This window comes from Salvelinus sp. IW2-2015, linkage group LG26, assembly GCF_002910315.2.
Source record: "Salvelinus sp. IW2-2015 linkage group LG26, ASM291031v2, whole genome shotgun sequence".
Taxonomy (NCBI): Eukaryota; Metazoa; Chordata; class Actinopteri; order Salmoniformes; family Salmonidae; genus Salvelinus; species Salvelinus sp. IW2-2015.
Genome location: NC_036866.1, coordinates 29,794,637 through 29,814,474, shown reverse-complemented (window position 1 = coordinate 29,814,474; position 19,838 = coordinate 29,794,637). Strand labels below are relative to the sequence as shown.

General features: G+C 43.2%; 1 protein-coding gene across 1 annotated transcript in view; it reads left to right on the top strand.

The window, feature by feature from the left end:
• Positions 1 to 19,838, top strand: part of wwox (WW domain containing oxidoreductase) — a 242,855-nt gene that overhangs the window by 71,724 nt on the left and 151,293 nt on the right. Inside the window, 3 exon segments of the mRNA XM_070435238.1 lie at positions 1,338 to 1,405; positions 1,407 to 1,511; positions 9,015 to 9,264. Of these exon segments, the coding sequence (XP_070291339.1) occupies positions 1,338 to 1,405; positions 1,407 to 1,511; positions 9,015 to 9,264 (423 nt within the window).

Here is a 19,838-nt window from a genome sequence, read left to right as displayed (position 1 = left end):
AATTTGATTTGAACAGTTAAGACAGGAAAACTGTCTTTCCAAGGTGACTGTGGAGTTCCCAGGCTGCAGCAGCAGCAGTCAGAGCCAATGTTTCCTGGCTGTGGTGATACAGAGGAACAGAGGCCAGGGCTCTGAACTTCATGCTTTATTAAACAGAGAGGAACACTGCCTTCTTAGTTACCACCAACCTGTTCTCTGGCTCTGTTATAAAAGTTTGAATTTAAGGCTTGACTTCCAAGGCAGCGACGCTGGTTACATTTCAGGCAGTGGATTTGGAGTTTAATCTAAAGATGACTTCTTCATTTGTGTTGAAAAACTCTGGGTTCATAATTTTCTAAGGAAAGTACAGTATGTAGTATTTATGAAGTGTATGATTTGCATACGTAGGCATTCGGTAGTTAGTGTGGAGTGAGTGTGACTCTCAGTAATGAACCCTGTGTGCGTGCATGTATGTGTGCGTGTGTGTTTGGAGGCCTGAAGGTGAACGTTCACTCCAGTCCTATCTAACAGCGTTATGGGGAAGACTCATTAGAGCCAGGGATAACAATTCACACATTAATTTTCCAGCATCCAGTTTTTAATTAATCCAGCAGGCAGTCTTAAACACAGGGTACACAAACTGCCCTGGGCCTCATAATGAATTCTAATGGAAGAAATTAAAAATTGGTGGGGTGTGTTTGGATTGTTCGACTGTGTTACTGTGGTTTCGAGCTCGCTGGAGCGACGCTGTCACCGACAAGGATCTCTCACCGCTCAGGCCGACACGGCAATCTTCACTTGCTCACACAGCACACACACAAGAAGGGGAGGCCCGAAAGACACATTCCCAGATGCGATGTGTATGTGTATATGGTGAGTTTGATTGTATGGAAGTGTGTGAGTGTATGTGTGAGTATGTATTATAATTTTTCTCTCTCTCTGAGGTTGATATGATGACTATTCAAGGTGTTGGTTGTTTCTGTTGGCTGGTGTCGAAATGTATTCATTATCTATCAGTCAGACCATGGGCGAGTAAGAGAGGAAGCACTCTATACCGTATCACTAATACTGTATAGAGGGTCACTAATACCCTGTCAGATCACTAATACCCTGTCTCTGTCTTGTCTCTGTCTTGGCCTACTGAGGCCGAGCAGCTGCACACAGAAATAGCACCCCTCTCTCCTTCCCTCCTTTCCTTCCCTCCTCTCTTTCCCTCTCTGCTCCTTTCCCTCTCCACCACTGTTCTCTTTTCCCTAGATCTCTGGTTACAGTATGGAGAATAGGCCCAGTGCCTATATCTTGTAATTCTGGCCCTCAATGTATCATTGTTCTGTATGTCCCTCTCCTCTCCCCGTAAGCCACTCCACATCCTGATATGTAACGCAGCAGTGTGTACCCAGCCCTGGCATCTGACGGAGGATGGCCTGGCAGATCTGCCACCAAGGTCACTTCCTGTTGGTGCAGTGTCTACAGGAAGTGCTGCGATGCTCTGCCCCAGCCCGTGTGGTGGTGGTGTCCTCTGAGTCACACAGGTCCGTATTCACTGACTAAAAAAATATTATTTATAACCAGGGGTTGGAACTGGTTCAGGGAACAGAACCAGGAACGACAGTCATATATACTGTTCCAGAACAGAACCGCTATTTTAAAAGCATAGGAACCGGTTAATAATGTTATTTTACGTTCTGGACATTTTTTTCAGTCCCCACAAAAAACGCAACAAAGCACCTATGCAATGCACTCACTGTCACTCAGAAACTTATTCCAGTATCTGCCTGCCAGCTGAAAATCTCTGCCAGTGTGTGCGGTGTGTCGGTTACCTGTGATTCAGGATTCAGGAATTAGGGACAGATTTTTAATTAGAGAAGAATGGATTAATCTTTTCAATGCTAGTTAAGGATACTGTAGTTATCAAGTTTCACGTTCGATTTATTAACTACAAAAAGGTAAGACGTGTTTTTATTTCTGGTGCCACTCTGCACACACAAGGTTGTTAGCTAGCTAGCTAGCTCTGGTCCAACATTAAGCAAACTCTCAGACGTTCAAAGACATTCAAAGTTCCTCCATAAAAGCCGCACCTCCATAGGTATTCTGTGGGCCTAATTAGGATAATGCATYTCATAAAAAGATGCCCAGCGCATTAAGCCAAGCCTTCTCCTCCACCCTCTCTCGCTTTCTCCCCACCTGCAAAATTTCAGTCACATCTTGCGCCCTACACTTGTCTGTCCATCGCGCATGTAAACAACTAGGCTATAGCTTGCCCGCTCCATAGCAAGCTGCTCTATCCGCACTGATTGGTAAAGTAATCGATATCAGAGGTTTAAAAAGGAACAGAAAGGAACGTTAKAAACTAGGCTGGGGCGATACTCCGGTATACGGTATAAACTGTATATTACAGATTCGTCCACAAAGACCAGGGAGGTTTTCCAATGTCTCACAAAGAAGGGCACCTATTGGAAGATGGGTAATTTTTTTTATTAAAATGGACATTGAATATCCCTTTGAGCTTCATCCCAGAGATGAAGGAAACCGCTCAGGGATTTCACCTTGAGGCAAATGGTGACTAAAACAGTTAAAACGTTTAATGGCTGTGATATGAGAAAATTAAGGGTTGATCAACAACATTGTAGTTACCCCACAATACTAACTTAAATGGCAGGGTGAAAAGAATGAAGCCTGTACAGAATATATATAATATAATATTCCAAAACATGCATCCTGTTTGGAACAAGGCACTTAAGTAATACTGCAAAAAAAATGGCAAAGAAATTAACTTTTTTTCCTGAATACAAGGTGTTATGTTCGGGAAAATCCAATACAACACATTGCTGAGTACCACTCTTTATATTTTCAAGCATGGAGGTGGCTGCATCATGTTTTGGGTATGCTTGTGATCGGCAAGGACTAGGGAGTTCTTTTAGGATAAATCATGTTATGAATATGCTGGTCATCGGCAAGGACTAGGGAGTTTTTTAGGATAAAAAGAAACGTCTATAAGCACTGGCAAAGTCCTAGAGAAAAACCTGTCTGCTTTCCAACAGCAGGACAATAACCTTAAAAAAGGTCAAATCTACGCTGGAGTTGCTTACCAAGACCACATTGAATGTTCCTGAGTGGCCTAGTTTAAGTTTTGACTTACACTATCGGTCAAAAGTTTTAGAACACCTACTCATTCAAGGGTTTTTCTTTATTTTTAATATTTTCTACATTGTAGAATAATAGTCAAGACATCAAAGCTATGAAATAACACATGTAGTATCCAAAAAAGTGTTAAACAAATCAAAATATATTTGAAAATCTTCAAATAGCCACCCTTTGCCTTGATGACAGCTTTGCACACTCTTGGCATTCTCTCAGCCAGCTTCATTAGTTAGTCACCTGGAATGCATTTCATTTAACAGGTGTGCCTTCTTAAAAGTTAATTTGTGGAATGTCTTTCCTTCTTAATGTGTTTGAGCCAATCAGTTATGTTGTGACAAGGTAGGGTTGGTATATAGATGATAGCCCTATTTGGTAAAAGACCAAGTCCATACTATGGCAAAAACAGCTCAAATAAGCAAAGAGAAACAACAGTCCATCATTACTTTAAGACATGAAGGTCAGTCAATATGGAACATTTCAAGAACTTTTNATATATTTGAAAATCTTCAAATAGCCACCCTTTGCCTTGATGACAGCTTTGCACACTCTTGGCATTCTCTCAGCCAGCTTCATTAGTTAGTCACCTGGAATGCATTTCATTTAACAGGTGTGCCTTCTTAAAAGTTAATTTGTGGAATGTCTTTCCTTCTTAATGTGTTTGAGCCAATCAGTTATGTTGTGACAAGGTAGGGTTGGTATATAGATGATAGCCCTATTTGGTAAAAGACCAAGTCCATACTATGGCAAAAACAGCTCAAATAAGCAAAGAGAAACAACAGTCCATCATTACTTTAAGACATGAAGGTCAGTCAATATGGAACATTTCAAGAACTTTTACATTTTCTTCAAGTGCAGTCACAAAAACCATCAAGCACTATGATGCAACTGAGTTAGATGCACTATTGTAAAGTGGTTGTTCCACTGGATATCATAAGGTGAATGCACCAATTTGTAAGTCGCTCTGGATAAGAGCGTCTGCTAAATGACTTAAATGTAAATGTAAATGTAAATGTAAATGTAATGAAACTGGCTCTCATGAGGACCGCCACTGGAATGGAAGACCCAGAGTTACCTCTGCTGCAGAGATAAGTTCATTAGAGTTACCAGCCTCAGAAATTGCAGCCCAAATAAATGCTTCACAGTGTTCAAGTAACAGACACATCTCAACATCAACTGTTCAGAGGAGACTGCGTGWATCAGACCTTCATGGTCGAATTGCTGCAACGAAACCACTACTAAAGGACACCAATAAGAAGAAGATGCTTGGTTCAAGAAACACGATCAATGGACATTAGACCAAATTTGATATTTTTGGTTCCAACCGCCGAGTCTTTGAGAGACGCGGTGTGGGGGAAAGGATGATCTCTGCATGTGTATTTCCCACCATAAAGCATGGAAGAGGAGGTGTTATGGTGTGGGGGTGCTTTGCTGGTGACACTGTGTGTGATTATTTAGATTTCGAGGCACACTTAACCAGCATGGCTACCACAACATTCTGCAGTGATACGGAATCCCATCTGGTTTGAACTTAGTGGGACTATCCTTTGTTTTTCAACAGGACAATGACCCAACACATCTCCAGGCGGGTTAAGGGCTATTTGACCAAGAAGGAGAGTGATGGAGTGCTGCATCAGATGACCTGGCCTCCACAATCCCCCTACCTTGTCCAAATTGAGATGGTTTGGGATGAGTCGGACCGCAGAGTGAAGGAAAAGCAGCTAACAAGTGCTCAGCATATGTGGGAACTCCTTCAAGACTTTTGGAAAAGCATTCCAGATGAAGCTGGTTGAGAGAATGCCAAGAGTGTGCAAAGCTGTCATCAAGGGAAAGGGTGGCTATTTGAAGAATCTCAAATATYAAATATATTTTGATTTGTTAAACACTTTTTTGGTTACTACATGATTCCATATGTGTTATTTCATAGTTTTGATGTCTTCACTATTTTTCAACAATGTATAAAATAGTAAAAATAAAGAAAATCCCTTGAATGAGTAGGTGTTCAAAAAATGGACCTGTAGTGTAAATCAGCTTAAAAATGTATGGGAAGACTTGAAAATGGCTGTCTAATAAACAGTCAACTTGACAGCTTTTAAGAATTCTAAAAGGAATAATAGGCAAATATTGTACAATACAGGTGTGGAAAGCTCTTAGAGAATACATTTGAAAACATTTCTAAAAACATGTTTTCCCATTATTATTATGTGGTATTGCATGTAGATGGGTGAGAAAGACATATATTTCATCCATTTTGAATTCAGGCTGTAACACAACAAAATGTGGAATAAGTCAAGGGGTATGAATACTTTCTAAAGGCACTGTACATCTCCTTTTATCATCAATGTGTATAACATGTCCAGGCCTTCCTCTCTGACCCCCTGACTCTAACTCTCCCTCGCTCTCTCCTCTCTCTCGCTCTCTCTCGGTCTCTCTCTTGTCTTTATCAAGCATGTCCGTATGTGTACGGTGATCCCCGGCTGCTACAGTATGCTGTCCCGTGTGTATCCGAGGCAGTCAGTGTGCATGGGACACATTGATCCTGGCTACAGTCAGTCAGTCAGCTAGTCAGCCAATCACAATGATTGATTAGCCCCTAGCTCAGAGGGACTGGACGTATAGGCAGAGTTATTCTTGCAGATCAAACAGCAGTCATAGTACAGCCCTGCTCTGCTAGACATAATGTAGTGTAGTAGAGGCTGACGTGCATGAGAGGAGAGCAGTAGACTCATTGACAAGAGGTCAGCCCCCATACACTGACAGGGAGTGAGGAGAGTGAAGTGTGATTTGAAAGAAAAAAGTGAAAACGAAACCATATGATTGATACAGGGCCTATGAAGTTACAATTAGACCAGGCACTTTCCTCTCGAACCTGTTTCTCCTCTTTCCATCCCTCTGATTTCCCCTTCTCCTCCTCTTTTCGCTCCCCTTCTACCTATTTCCCCATATCTTTGTCTCTCCTCATCCATACCCTCCTCTACCCCTCCCTTCCTGTGCTTCCTCCTTAGTTTTGCCCTCCTCTCCCATCCCTAATCAATGGTGCCTAACCCCTTCAAAGAGGGCTTAGCAGGCACAGAGAGAGTCAGTTACACACTGGTCCTAGAAGAGGGGATAGAGACAATATCTGATATTACATCTGCCATTCTGCCCGCTCCATTCCACACCTATATTGCATTCGTTGAAGTCGCTTACTTTTCGGTTTGTGTGTTATTTGCTATGACTTCCTGGTTATTTCACTTAGCCTCTCTCTCACAGGCTCTCAGTCTGACCCCTGACCCGGTAGTGGATTATACTCCCTAAGCCCCCTGTTGTAATGAAAAGCTGTGACCTACAGCATATAGCAGACAAGGTGGGAGGGATGAAAAGATTGAGAGACAGAAATGGAGAGGGATGGAGACAGAGGAGGAGGGATGAGGGAAAAGGCTGAAAACTGTATCACCCTCCAACACCAGGGCCTGCAGTGTAATTGACACAATACTAATAGGTGAACTATCTCCTACTGCCTACCTGCTCAAAGACCAGGAGAGCAAATATATTATGATATCTCTCTGTTACACTGTATCTAAAACCTCCTATTGCACCCTCTCTGAAAGGTTTAAGGTTTATTAAGGATGGATAAAAAAAAAAAAGTGTGCTATTTTCTAATATAAAAAGACAGACATTTTATATTACTAGAAGTGTTGACAAAGTGGCGTAGGTCACTATGAAATCAGAGTGTAGCTTCATTTAAATCTGGACAGGTGCAAGTTAAAACCAAGCATATTGTATTATCAAACATCAACAAACTTGCTTTGAGAGAAACATTTGCATATTCACTCAGCCAATTGATTTATCAACCCCAACACGTGCTAAAGCAGTTTCCTCACATGAAATATAAAGCCTGCAGATGTTGTAATTTAGCCAAGCAAGGATGTAGCCGAGACGGGACGGTAAACAACGCCAAGCAGGCAGCTTGTAAAATCACAACAAGGAAACCAGGTGACATGTTGATTGGTGGTTTTCTAATGACTGGATTAAGATGTACGCACGCACACACGCACGCARGCACGCACACACACACACACACACACTTTGAGGGAGAAGGAGGGAGTGTGTTTGACTGCGGTGCGTCTCTGTGTTATTGTGACTGCATAATAACCCAACAAGCGGTGTAATGTTCAAGGGCCTTGTCAAACATCTGGGCATTAACTGCTCTGTCGCAGGCAATTAAAGAACATCATATCACGCCCTGGATTTGTATTCAGTCAGGACCACGCTGCTATAAAAACTCTACAGAATGTATTCACACACAAGCAAACACATGCATACACACTTAAATGTTTTACTTAAATGTGTATAGCCAGTGGAGACTAACTCATGTGAACTTTCGATAAAGTTATCCTTGACTGGACTTGTTCCTGTAAAATGTAGACTTTTCTACACTGAACAAATATATACGCAATATTCAACATTTTCAAAAGTTTTACTGAGTTACAGGTCATATAAGTAAATCAGTCAATTAAAAAACATTCATTAGGCCCTAATCTATGGATTTCACATGACTGGGAATACAGATATGCATCTGTTGGTCACAGATACCTTAAAAAAAAGGTAGGGGTGTGAATCAGAAAACCAGTCAGTATCTGGTGTAACCACTATTTGCCTCATTCATCGCGACACATCTCCTTCACATAGAGTTGATCAGGCTGTTGATTGTGGCCTGTGGAATGTTGTCCCACTCCTCTTCGATGTCTGTGCGAAGTCGCTGGATATTGGCGGGAAGTGGAACACGATGTCGTACACCTCCGTCCAGAGCATCCCAAACTTGTTCAATGGGTGACATGTCTGGTGAGTATGCCAGCCATGGAAGAACTGGGACATTTTCAGCATCCAGGAATTGTGTACAAATCCTTTGCCACATGGGGCCGTGCGTTATCGTTCTGTAATGTGAGGTGATGGTGGCGGATGAATGGCACGACAATGGGCCTCAGGATCTCATCACYGTATCTCTGTGAATTCAAATTGCCATCAATAAAATTAAATTGTGTTGGTTGTCCGTAGCTTATGCCTGCCCATACGATAACCCCACCYCCACCCTGGGGCACTCTGTTCACAACATTGACATCAGCAAACCCAGACAACGTTGAAACCGGGATTCATCCGTGAAGAGCACACTTTTCCAGCGTGCCAGTGGCCATCGTAGGTGAGCAATTGACCACTGAAGTCAGGTCAACCCTGGTGTGGACCACAAGCATGCAGATGAGCTTCCCTGAGATGGTTTCTGACAGTTTGTGCAGAAATTCTTTGGTTGTGCAAACCCACAGTTTCATCAGCTGTCCGGGTGGCTGGTCTCAGATGATCCCACAGGTGAAGAAGCTGGATGTGGAGGTCCTGGGCTGGCGTGGTTACACGTGGTCTGTGGGTGGGAGGCTAATTGGATGTACTGCCAAATTCTCTACAATGACGTTGGATGCGGCTTATGGTAGAGACATTAACATTCAATTCTCTGGCAACAGCTCTGGTGGACATTCCTGCAGTCATCATGCCAATTGCATGCTCCCTCAAAACTTGAGACATTTGTGGCATTGTGTTGTGTGACAAAACTGCACATTTTAGAGTGGCCTTTTATTGTCCCCAGCACAAGTGCACCTGTGTGATGATCATGCTGTTTAATCAGCTTCTTGATATGCCACACCTGTCAGGTGGATGGATTATCTTGGCAAAGGGGAAATGCTCACTAACAGGGATATAAACACATTGGTGAACAACATTTGAGAGAAATACGCTTTTTGTACGTATGTAACATTTCTGGGATATTTTATTTCAGCTCATGAAAAATGGAACCAACACTTTACATGTTGTGTTAATATTTTTGTTCAGTGTGATTAAACAAAGTTAATCTTGGTTCCTCCCTCTCCCAGGTTTACAGACCTGCTGGACCAGTGTGGTAAGGTGGACTTGGCTGTGCTGTCTCCTCCTCAGAAGGACTACTGGTCCATGCTGGCCTACAACCGGGCCAAGCTGTGTAACCTCCTGTTCTCTAACGAGCTCCACCGACGCCTCGCGCCCCACGGGGTCACTGCCAACGCAGTGCACCCTGGGAACATGATGTACACGGCCATCCATCGTACATCGTTCTTCACCCTGGCTTGCCCATTCACCAAGTCTATGGTAAGGACGCGGATAATTAAGACTTCTGGTGTTAAAAAGATGGCCATGTAGCGTGGCTCTCACTATGTGGGCTAAACTAGATGTGAGGGAGTTATTTGTGTCATTTAATAGATGGCTTCTTGGTTATTGAGTCAGTTGTTTGCTTTATGGCTACTGGAACTGACTGGCTGTTTTGGAGAGTGGGAACAGATGCTACTGTTCATGGTCCTCATACTTTATTCTGTAGTCTCAACTGTCCCTCATTAGTCCAAATATTAGTCTTGGCATCTATCTGCGAGAGGAGAAGAGAGGGAAGGAGCAGATCTCTGGAGCAGTCAGGGTTCAGGGAGAGAGTGTGACTTTCACAGAGATGGCGAGTGAGGGAGATATTCACTGGCTTGTTTTTCCTCTTTTCCTCTTCGTCCTGTCTTTGTTAGTTTAGCTCTGAGAGTGTGTCCGCTCTTCACCTCGTGAGGGTACATATCATAAACCGTTACTGCTCGGAGACTATAGTGTTACGGTATAGTGTAGCTACTACTCTCTTTTCATACAGTGCTCACATATGGCTTTCCAATCATAGATGTTTTATCCATAACCAGCTCCCGTGTGGAGAATGTATTTTCAACATTATAGGTTATAATAGCAGATTTGACACACCCCCTGTATATCCTCCCTCTTTATAGATATTATCTCCATTTGTTCTATTACAACTCAGTCTCAATGCATGCCTTTCTTTCTGTAATGTTGATATGCACACAGGTGATTTTAAAGGGAAACAATGTATGTACTTACATACTTTTTACTTATTACTGGCATGGATATTTACAATGTCATTACTATGGTGTATGTGAACTATAAAATGTACCACTGTGATTTATCATCAACTACCCTACAGGCCAAACACACACACACTCCTGCTCTTCAAGACTTCTCTACTAATCCTGCTACACTTGACTGTAGGGTAGTTGCTACACTTGACGGCCACATGCTGCTGTTATATAGGCTTTAGTTTGGACTGTTACATCACTGCATTAGCCCCTCTAGTGTTTTCACTGCAGGCAGGATGGGATGTGGAGAGAAGCAGTGTTTTAGTGAATTGTGGTTGTGATGAATGATGTTCGATAGGCAGAGGGAGTCAGGCAGAGGGAGTCAGGCAGAGGGAGTCAGGCAGAGGGAGTCAGGCAGAGGGAGTCAGGCAGAGGGAGTCAGGCAGAGGGAGTCAGGCAGAGGGAGTCTCTCATCAGGTTTTACTAAACACTACTCTGTTCCTCTTGCTCAACTATTATCTGCAGCTACCTGATGGCTTGCTATGGTCCCCAATGAGTCCTGTATATGCAGCCTAGTTTCTCCTCCAGACCAGACCAGGGCGGGGTGTTTTTCTAATTAACTAACTAACAGTGGTGTAGATGTTTGTAAATATTAAAGGACAAAGGTAGCTAGCTAGCACTGGTAATTAAATCCTGGTGTGCTGACACAGCGCTTAGCTTAGCGTCCTGTGTCTGATAAAGACCACACACACACACCATATATACATACACACTACACACCCTTAAGCTAAGCATTTTGCTGTTATTTAAATCAGAGGTTGATAAGGCGTCTGAACGGGTACCTTCTCTAGCGCCCCAGCCTCTCCCCTCTTTCCCCACATTAAGGCTTAATAAAAACAGCAATATTATTTCAGTTATTGGGAGCAGGGATATGAGCAGGGATATGAAGATGCTATCGTTTTAATTGCTAGCGTTTGCTTGCGGGATCCGTGGAGATTGTTCCAGGATGCAAACATAAACAGAATGTCTACTCAAAAAAACTACCCAAAAGCCCCTGTGTGTGTCTGTTGTGCAATTAACTGAGGCTTCGTTTAAAACACAGGCCTGATTTATAGGACCACAGGTGGAGTGGTACATACACACACACACACACAGACACACACACACAAGGTACAGACAATCACTGAAACACCTGGAGCTACATGTGTCTGAAAATGTTTTATTTGATAGTTGTTAAAGTGGGTTAATGTCTTGGATCATTATATTCTCTCACAGACTACTGTATAGACAGGTTGGTTGTCTAGCAACAAAACCGACGTGTGCGCAACTATGATGCAAACAGACAGGGTTGGGGTTGGCTTAGATTATTGACAACATGTAAACTACTAGTGGCAAGAAAAGTATGTGAACCCTTTGGAATTACCTGGATTTCTGCATAAATGAGTCATACAATTTGATCTGATCTTCATCTCAGTCACAACAATAGACAAACACAGTGTGCTTAAACTAATAACACACAAATTATTGTATTTTTCTTGTCTATATTGAATACATCTTTTAAACATTCACAGTGTAGGTGTGAACCCTTAGGCTAATTGAAGTCAGGAGTCAGCTAACCTGGAGTCCAATCAATGAGACGAGATTGGAGATGTTGGTTAGAGCTGCCCTGCCCTATAAAAAACACTCACTAAATTTGAGTTTGCTATTCACAAGAAGCATTGCCTGATGTGAACAATGCCTTGAACAAAATAGATCGCAGAAGACCTAAGATTAATTGTTGACTTGCATAAAGCTGGAAATGGTTACAAAAGTATCTCTAAAAGGCTTGATGTTCATCAGTTCACGTTAAGACAAATTGTCTATAAATGGAGAAAGTTCAGCACTGTTGCTACTCTCCCTAGGAGTGAACGTCCTGCAAAGAGCACAGTGCAGAATGCTCAATGAGGTTAAGAAGAATCCTAGAGTGTCAGCTAAAGACTTATATAAATCTCTGGAACATGCTAACATCCCCGCTGAAGGGGCTACGATACGTAAAACACTAAACAAGAATGGTGTTCATGGGAGGACACCATGGAAGAAGCCACTGCTGTCCAAAAAAACATTGCTGCATGTCAGAAGTTTGCTGCAAAAGAGCACCTGGATGTTCCACAGCGTTTCTGGCAAAATATTCTGTGGACAGATGAAACTAAAGTTGAGTTGTTTGGAAGGAACACACAACACTATGTGTGGGTAAAAAAAGGCACAGCACAACATCAAAACCTCATCCCAACTGTAGAGTATGGTGGAGGGAGCATCATGGTTTGGGGCTGCCTGTGTAACCTCTGTCGTCGGAAGGAGTGGACCAAAGCGCAGCGTGAAAAGTGTTCATGATTATTTATTTATCAAAAAAACACTTGAACAAAGTAACAAAACGAAAGCGAACAGTTCTGTCAGGTAACAGAGACTAAACAGAAAATAACTACCCACAAAACACAGGTGGGAAAAGGCTGCCTAAGTATGATTCCCAATCAGAGACAACGATAGACAGCTGCCTCTGATTGGGAACCACACTCGACCAAAAACAAAGAAATAGAAAACATAGAAATAAAGAAACTAGAATGCCCACCCTAGTCACACCCTGGCCTAACCAAAATAGAGAATAAAACCTCTCTATGTCCAGGGCGTGACATCCTGGCTGCCTCAGGGCCAGGAAAGCTTTATGTTTATCAAGACATTTTGCAGGAGAATGTAAGGCTTTCTGTCTGCCAATTGAAGCTCAACAGAAGTTGGGTGATGCAACAGGAAAACGACCCAAAACACAGATGTAAATCAACAACAGAATGGCGTCAACAGAAGAAACTACGCCTTCTGGAGTGGCCCAGTCAGAGTCCTGACCTCAACCCGATTTAAAATGCTGTGGCATGACCTCGAGAGCGGTTCACACCAGACATCCTAAGAATATTGCTTAACTGAAATAGTTTTGTATAGATGAATGGTCCAAAGTTCCTCCTGACCGTTGTGCAGGTCTGATCCACAACTACAGAAAACGTTTGGTTGAGTTTATTGCTGCCGAAGAAGGGTCAACCAGTTATTAAATCAAAGGGTTCACATACTTTTCCCACCCTGCACTGTGAATGTTTACACAGTGTGTTCAATAAAGACATGAACACGAATAATTGTTTGTATGTTATTAGTTTAAGCAGACTGTATTTGTATATTGTTGTGATTTAGATGGGTTCACATCATTTTTCTTGCCACTGTATATTTTGTCTCCAATGTTTATTGAAAACATAAATACATGTACACAATGAATGAGCACTTGTTGCCTCTACAATACATTGCTACAGGTGCTACAGCAAATTTTTGCAAAATTAGCATTGACATGATATCTGTCAAAACACCTCAGAACAAGACATGGTATCAAACCAAGATGAAACCAGCTGAAACGAGCCATTTACAATTCCTCACATGGCAGTTTCTTGTCATTCGGAAAGTATTCAGACCCCTTGACTTTTTCCATATTTTGTTACGTTACAGCTTTATTCTAAAATGTATTAAATCGTTTTTTTACCCTTATCAATCTACACACAATACCCCATAATGGCGAAGCAAAAACAGATTTTTAAAKATTTCTGCAAATGTATAAACATTTTTTAAATGAAATATCACATTTACATATCACAAGTATTCAGACCCTTTACTCAGTACTTTGTTGAAGCACCTTTGGCATCGATTACAGACTCGAGTCTTCTTGGGTATGACGCTACAATGTTGACGCTACAATGTTCTCCCATTCTTCTCTGCAGATCCTCTCAAGCTCTGTCAGGTTGGATGGGGAGCGTCGCTGCACAGCTATTTTCAGGTCTCTCCAGAGATGTTCGATCGGGTTCAAGTACTCGCTCTGTCTGGGCCACTCAAGGACATTCAGAGACTTCTGCGTTATCTTGGCTGTGTGCTTAGGGGCGTTGTTCTGTTAGACTGGGGGCGAAGGTTCACCTTCCGAGGTCCTGAGCGCTCTGGAGCAGGTTTTCATCAAGGATCTCTCTGTACTTTGCTCCGTTCACCTTTCCCTTGATACTGACTAGTCTCCCAGTCCCTGCCCCTGAAAAACATCCCCACAGCATGATGCTGCCACCACCATGCTTCACCGTAGGGATGGTGCCAGGTTTCCACCAGACATGACACTTGGCAATCAGGCCAAACAGTTAAATCTTGGTTTCATCAGACCAGAGAATCTTGTTTCTCATGGTCTGAGAGTCCTTTAAGTGCCTTTTGGCAAACTCCAAGCGGGCTGTTATGTGCCTTTTACTGAGGAGTGGCTTCCGTCTGGCCACTCTAACATAAAGGCCTGATTTGGTGGAGTGCTGCAGAGATGGTTGTCCTTCTGGAAGGTTCTCCGATCTCTACAGAGGAACTCTGGAGCTCTGTCAGAGTGACCATTGGGTTCTGGTCACCTCCCTGACCAAGGCCCTTCTCCCCCTGATTGCTCAGTTTGGCAAGCTCTAGGAAGAGTCTTGGTGGTTCCAAACTTCTTCCATTTAAGAATAATGGAGGACACTTTGTTCTTGGGGACCTTCAARGCTGCAGAAATGTGTTGGTACCCTTCCCAAGATCTGTTCCTCGACACAATCCTGTCTCGGGGCTCTACGGACAATTCCTTCGAATTCATGGTTTGCTCTGACATGCACTGTCAACTGTGGGACCTTATATAGACAGGTGTGTGCTTTTCCACATCATGTCCAATCAATTGAATGTACCACAGGTGGGCTCCAATCACGTTGTAGAAACATCTCAAAGATGATCAATGGAAACAGGATGCACCTGAACTAAATTTTGAGTCTCATAGCGAAGGGTCTGAATACTTCTGTAAATAACATATTTCTGTTTATAAATTTAAAATGTTTTATAAAAACCTGTTTTCGCTTCGTCATCATGGAGTATTGTGTGTAGATTGATGAAAAACATTAATTTAATTATTTTTAGAATAACGTTGTAACGTAACAAAATGTGGAAAAAGTCAAAGGGTCTGAATACTTTCCGAATGCACTCTATATAGCCTAGTTCAGTGCGCTGTATGCACTGTTATTGATGTCGGCCCATACACTCAATTTAATGAAGAAATCCTGTGATCGTTTTCATTAAATATACAATATTATTAATGTTCTCCTTATCAGTCAAGTGTTGTATTTTAGTGGCTTTAATATGTAGAGCAGTCATCTGAGGAAAAAGAATAACAAAATATAGTCCTAATATTATCAAAGCAGGGTATTGCAGCTCCCTCCCTCACTGTGATCAGAGTGGAGCAAGGCATCTATGAAGAGCCATGACGTTTTAATCATCAGCCAGACTATCACTCACTAACATCATGTTCCACTCCCCATGCCTTCATCTGGCTTATCAGAGATCGTACGGCCGTGCCTGGCCCCCTGTTTCCCGCTAGTAGATAATCCAACGCCTTTAAAGTGGGAGTTTCACTCTGTCCTTTAGTGTGGTTATCACAACTGAATACTCTAGCCTGCAGTGGTGTGTATGTGCGAGAGGCTAAACACATCTCTTATCTCTAGCTTTAGGATGTGAGGAAAAATGAATGTGGAAATATAGAGCATTCTGGGTGAGTTAAATCCCACACAGCACTCATGTCTACTGTCTAGCTCTATAGTTTAGGTCATATTGTGGTTGTGCGTGTGTGTGTGTGTGTGTGTGTGTATACGTAACCAGCGGTGTAAAGTACTTAAGTAAAAATACTTGAAAGTACTACTTAAGTCGTTTTTTGGGGTATCTGTACTTTACTATTTATATTTTTGACAACTTTTCTTTTTATTCCACTACATTCCTAAAGAAAATAATGTACTTTTTACTCCATTTTCTCAGACACCCAAAAGTACTCATTACATTCTGAATGCTTAGCAGGACAGGAACATTGGCCAATTCATGCGTGTATCAAGAGAACCTCCCTGGTCATCCCTACTGCCTCTAATCTGATGGACTCACTAAACGCTTGTAAATGGTGTCTGAGTGTWGGASTGTTCATCTGGAAATCCGTAAATAAATAAAAAACAAGAAAATCTGGTTCGCTTAATATAAGGAATTGGAAATGATTTATACTTTTACTTTTGATACTTAAGTATATTTTAGCAATTACATTTACTTTCGACACTTAAGTATATTTAAAACCAAATACTTTTAGACTTTTACTCAAGTAATATTTTACTGGGTGACTTTTACTTTTACTTGAGTCGTTTTCTATTAAGGTACCTTTACTTTTACTCAAGTATGACGATTGGGTACTTTTCCCACCCCTGTATGTAACCTTTCATTCTTAAGACAATTTCTTGACTAGCATCTTCACTACTACTTCAGGAGCTTCTCTGGGTGGAAGTTGCACTTAGACACTGGTCTAGAATCAGTTTACCCTAATCAGATCCTAACCTCAACCATTTGGCATAAAACACAAGACCAACCTTAGATTAGTATCTAAGGTTGGTCTTGTGTTTTATGCCAAATGCCTTAGTATGCCTTAGTACCTTAGTATCTAAGGGCAACTTCACTCCACTCTAATGGTCGGAGAAGAGGTGGGTTGTGGGTAGAGGCTCAGAGGAGTCTCTCTGGTTCAATGTTCATTCCTGGGGGGGGGGGGGGTGTACCTTCAGCACCACTCCCAGGCTCGCTTAGCGATCAAGCATACTAATAACTACCCAGCATTCAGCACACCTTTAACACATATGCAGGGTAGAACTTCTGACCCAGCGCCGTCCAGCACTCAGACAGTCGTATACTATTCAGCTCTGTCTCTGAGTGACGACACAAGACAGGCCCTTTAACTAGCTCCTCTGTGCTTTGCTCTCCACCCCACATATGTCTCTCTCTCTCTCTCTCTCTCTCTCTCTCTCTCTCTCTCTCTCTCTCTCTCTCTCTCTCTCTCTCTCTCTCTCTCTCTCTCTCTCTCTCTCTCTCTCTTCTCTCTCTCTCTCTCTCTCTCTCTCTCTCTCAGAGGTCCCTCCAGACCTCTCTCTCAGAGGTTCCCTACAGAGGTCCCTCCAGTCCCAGACCTCTACAGCTGTAGTGGGGTAATGAGCTGCAGCTCCCTGGGATGAAGTCATTACAGTTGATTAGGAACAGCACAGGTAGAGAACATCTTCATTCACACTGGAGAGATACGACAGTGATACAGAGCACTGGAATAGATCATACAGGCTCAAAGCAGGGCTTACCTTTAGCTGTACCTCTCGCCGCCCACTCTAGCCTTCCTCTAGCTCCAGACAGCCTCAGGGAGGCCATTAGGACCTGTTGCCCACTAAGGGTGTCTGGGCTGGGGCTAGGCTGAGGGTTCCCTTAAATTATCCCCCGACCATGGAGGTCAGGCCCGGACAGGCTGCTAAGACCCAGGGAGCCACTCTCATAAAGACCCCAAGATCAGAGAAAAGACAGGGCTACAACAGCCCTGACCTGTTATATTTACTCCTACTTCTCTCATTCAATCCCTCCACCCCACACTGCCAAATTCTCTCCCCTGACCTGTTATATATGGTACTCCTCTTCTTCATCCCTCCACCCACCTGCCAATTTATCTCTCCCTGACCTGTTATATGTACTCCTCTCTTCATCCCTCCACCCCCACACTGCCAATACTTCTCTTTAGGCTCGCTTTTTTCTCCGCTTTCTTCTCTTTTCTTTCTTCTTTTCTTCTTCTTCGCCCCCCTTCTGCTTCTTCTCTCCTCTTCTCTCTTCTCTCTCTCTTGCTCTGTCTTCTTTCTTGTCTTCTTTTCGTCTTCTCTCTCTCTTTCTTCTTCTTCTCTTCTTTTTGCTTCTCTTCTTTCTTTTTGCTCTTCTTTCTCTCCTCTCTCTTCTTTTCTTCTTCTCTTTTCTTTTCCTATTCATTCTTTTTGTCTTTTTTCTTCTCTCCTTTTTTCTGCTTCTTTTCGCCATGCCTCTCTTCTCTCTCCTTTTCTCCTCTCTTGCCGCTGGCTTTTTACTTCTTCTCTCTTTGTCTTCTTTCTTCTCTCATTTTTTTCTCTTCTTTCTCTCTTCTTTCTTTTTTTCTTCTTCTATTTCTTTCTCCTGTCTTCTGTTCTCTTTCTTCTTCTCTTCTCTCCTTCTTCTTTCTCTTTTGCTTCTCTCTCTATTTCATTTCTTCTCTTTCTTTCTCTTCCTCGACCTCTCTTCTCTTCTCTCTCCTCTCTTTTTTCTTTCTCTCGATTGGATCTCTTCTCTCTCCTTTTTCTCTCTCCTCTTTCCTTCTTCTTCTTATCTCTTTTTCTGCTGCTCTTCCCCTTTCTTCTCTTCTTCCTTCTACTCTCTTTCTTCTTCTCTCCCGTTTCTCTTCTGCCATTCTCTTTATATTTTTTCTTTTCTCTCCTCTCTGTCTTCTTCTTTCTCTTTCTTCTTCTTCTTTCTCTCTCTCTATCTTCTTTTCTCTCTCGTTTTCTATTTTCTCTGCCTGCTCCCTTTCTTTTCCTTTCTTTTCTCTCTCTCGTAACGTGGTGTGCTCCGGCGCCATTCTCTTCTTTCTTCTCGCTTCCTGACCTGTTATATGTATCTCCTCTCTTACGACACCCAGACAATCAACCCAAACCCCATCCCACAAAGTCTCACCCCACATCCCCCACCCACCAATCAAACCACACCAATCACCCCCCACCACCTCCTCCCCCTCCCTCATCCCCCAAAACCAACTATCTCGCAGCCAACTCCCCACACTCACCACCCGACAACCCCTCCCCCCCTCACACCACGCACTCCCTCACACTCTCTCCACATTCGTCCCATCCCACAAACCCCACAAGCACCCTCCCCAACCCACCACCACCCCAGATCCCCACCTCAACCTCCACCACCACACCTCCACCCACATCACCACTCACCACCAACACTCATCTTCCACCACCCCACCACCAACCACCCTCCACCCCACACCCCTCCACACCCCTCCAACAACAACGCCATCAACCCACCATCCCCGTCCAAAAAACCCTCACCCTTTCCCTCAATCACGACCCCTACCACACCACACCACCAACCCACACCCCCACATTCCCCACACAACCACCCCAACACATCACCACACCCACCTCCCGCCCAGCCCCCCACCACTCTCCAACACACCCCACAACCCAGACTAACAATCACCCACACCACACCACTCAACTCCCCAGGCCCACCACCAGCACCACCCTCCATCACCCCCCCTCCGACAGCCCCATCCACCCACCACCACCACCCACAAGACCCACAACAACAACACCCACCCCACCATTCACCAACCACAACCCTCTCCCCACCCACCACCCCCAACACAGACCCGACGTTCAATCCCCACCCACAACCCCCACCTACACCCACCCAATCCCTCCACCCCACTGCCAATATTACCCCGCGCCCGCCACCGCTCTCTCTCTCCTCCCCTGACGTTTATATGTAGCTCCTCCTCTTCAAAAAAAAAAAAAAAAAAAAAACAAAACACGAAACAAAAAACCAAAAAAAAAAAAAAAACAAAAAAAATATCCTCCACCCCACACTGCAATATCTCTCCTGACCTGTTTATGTACTCCTCTCTTCAATAACAACTCATACCAAACAACCATCTAAACAAAATCCAACCCCATAGACAACCAATCCACAAGACATATCCCTCCACCCACACTGCCACTATCCTCCCCCAGGGGGGGGGGGGGGGGGGGGGGGGGCGGGGAAAAAAAAACCTGTTTATATTAGCTCCTCTCTTCAACAATAACAAAAAGCACAAAGAAAAAAAAAAACAATCAATAAATAGATAAAAACAAACAACAACAAAAACAAAACAAATAACTACAAAAATCATCAGAAGTAACAAACACAACGACAGCAAAGAAA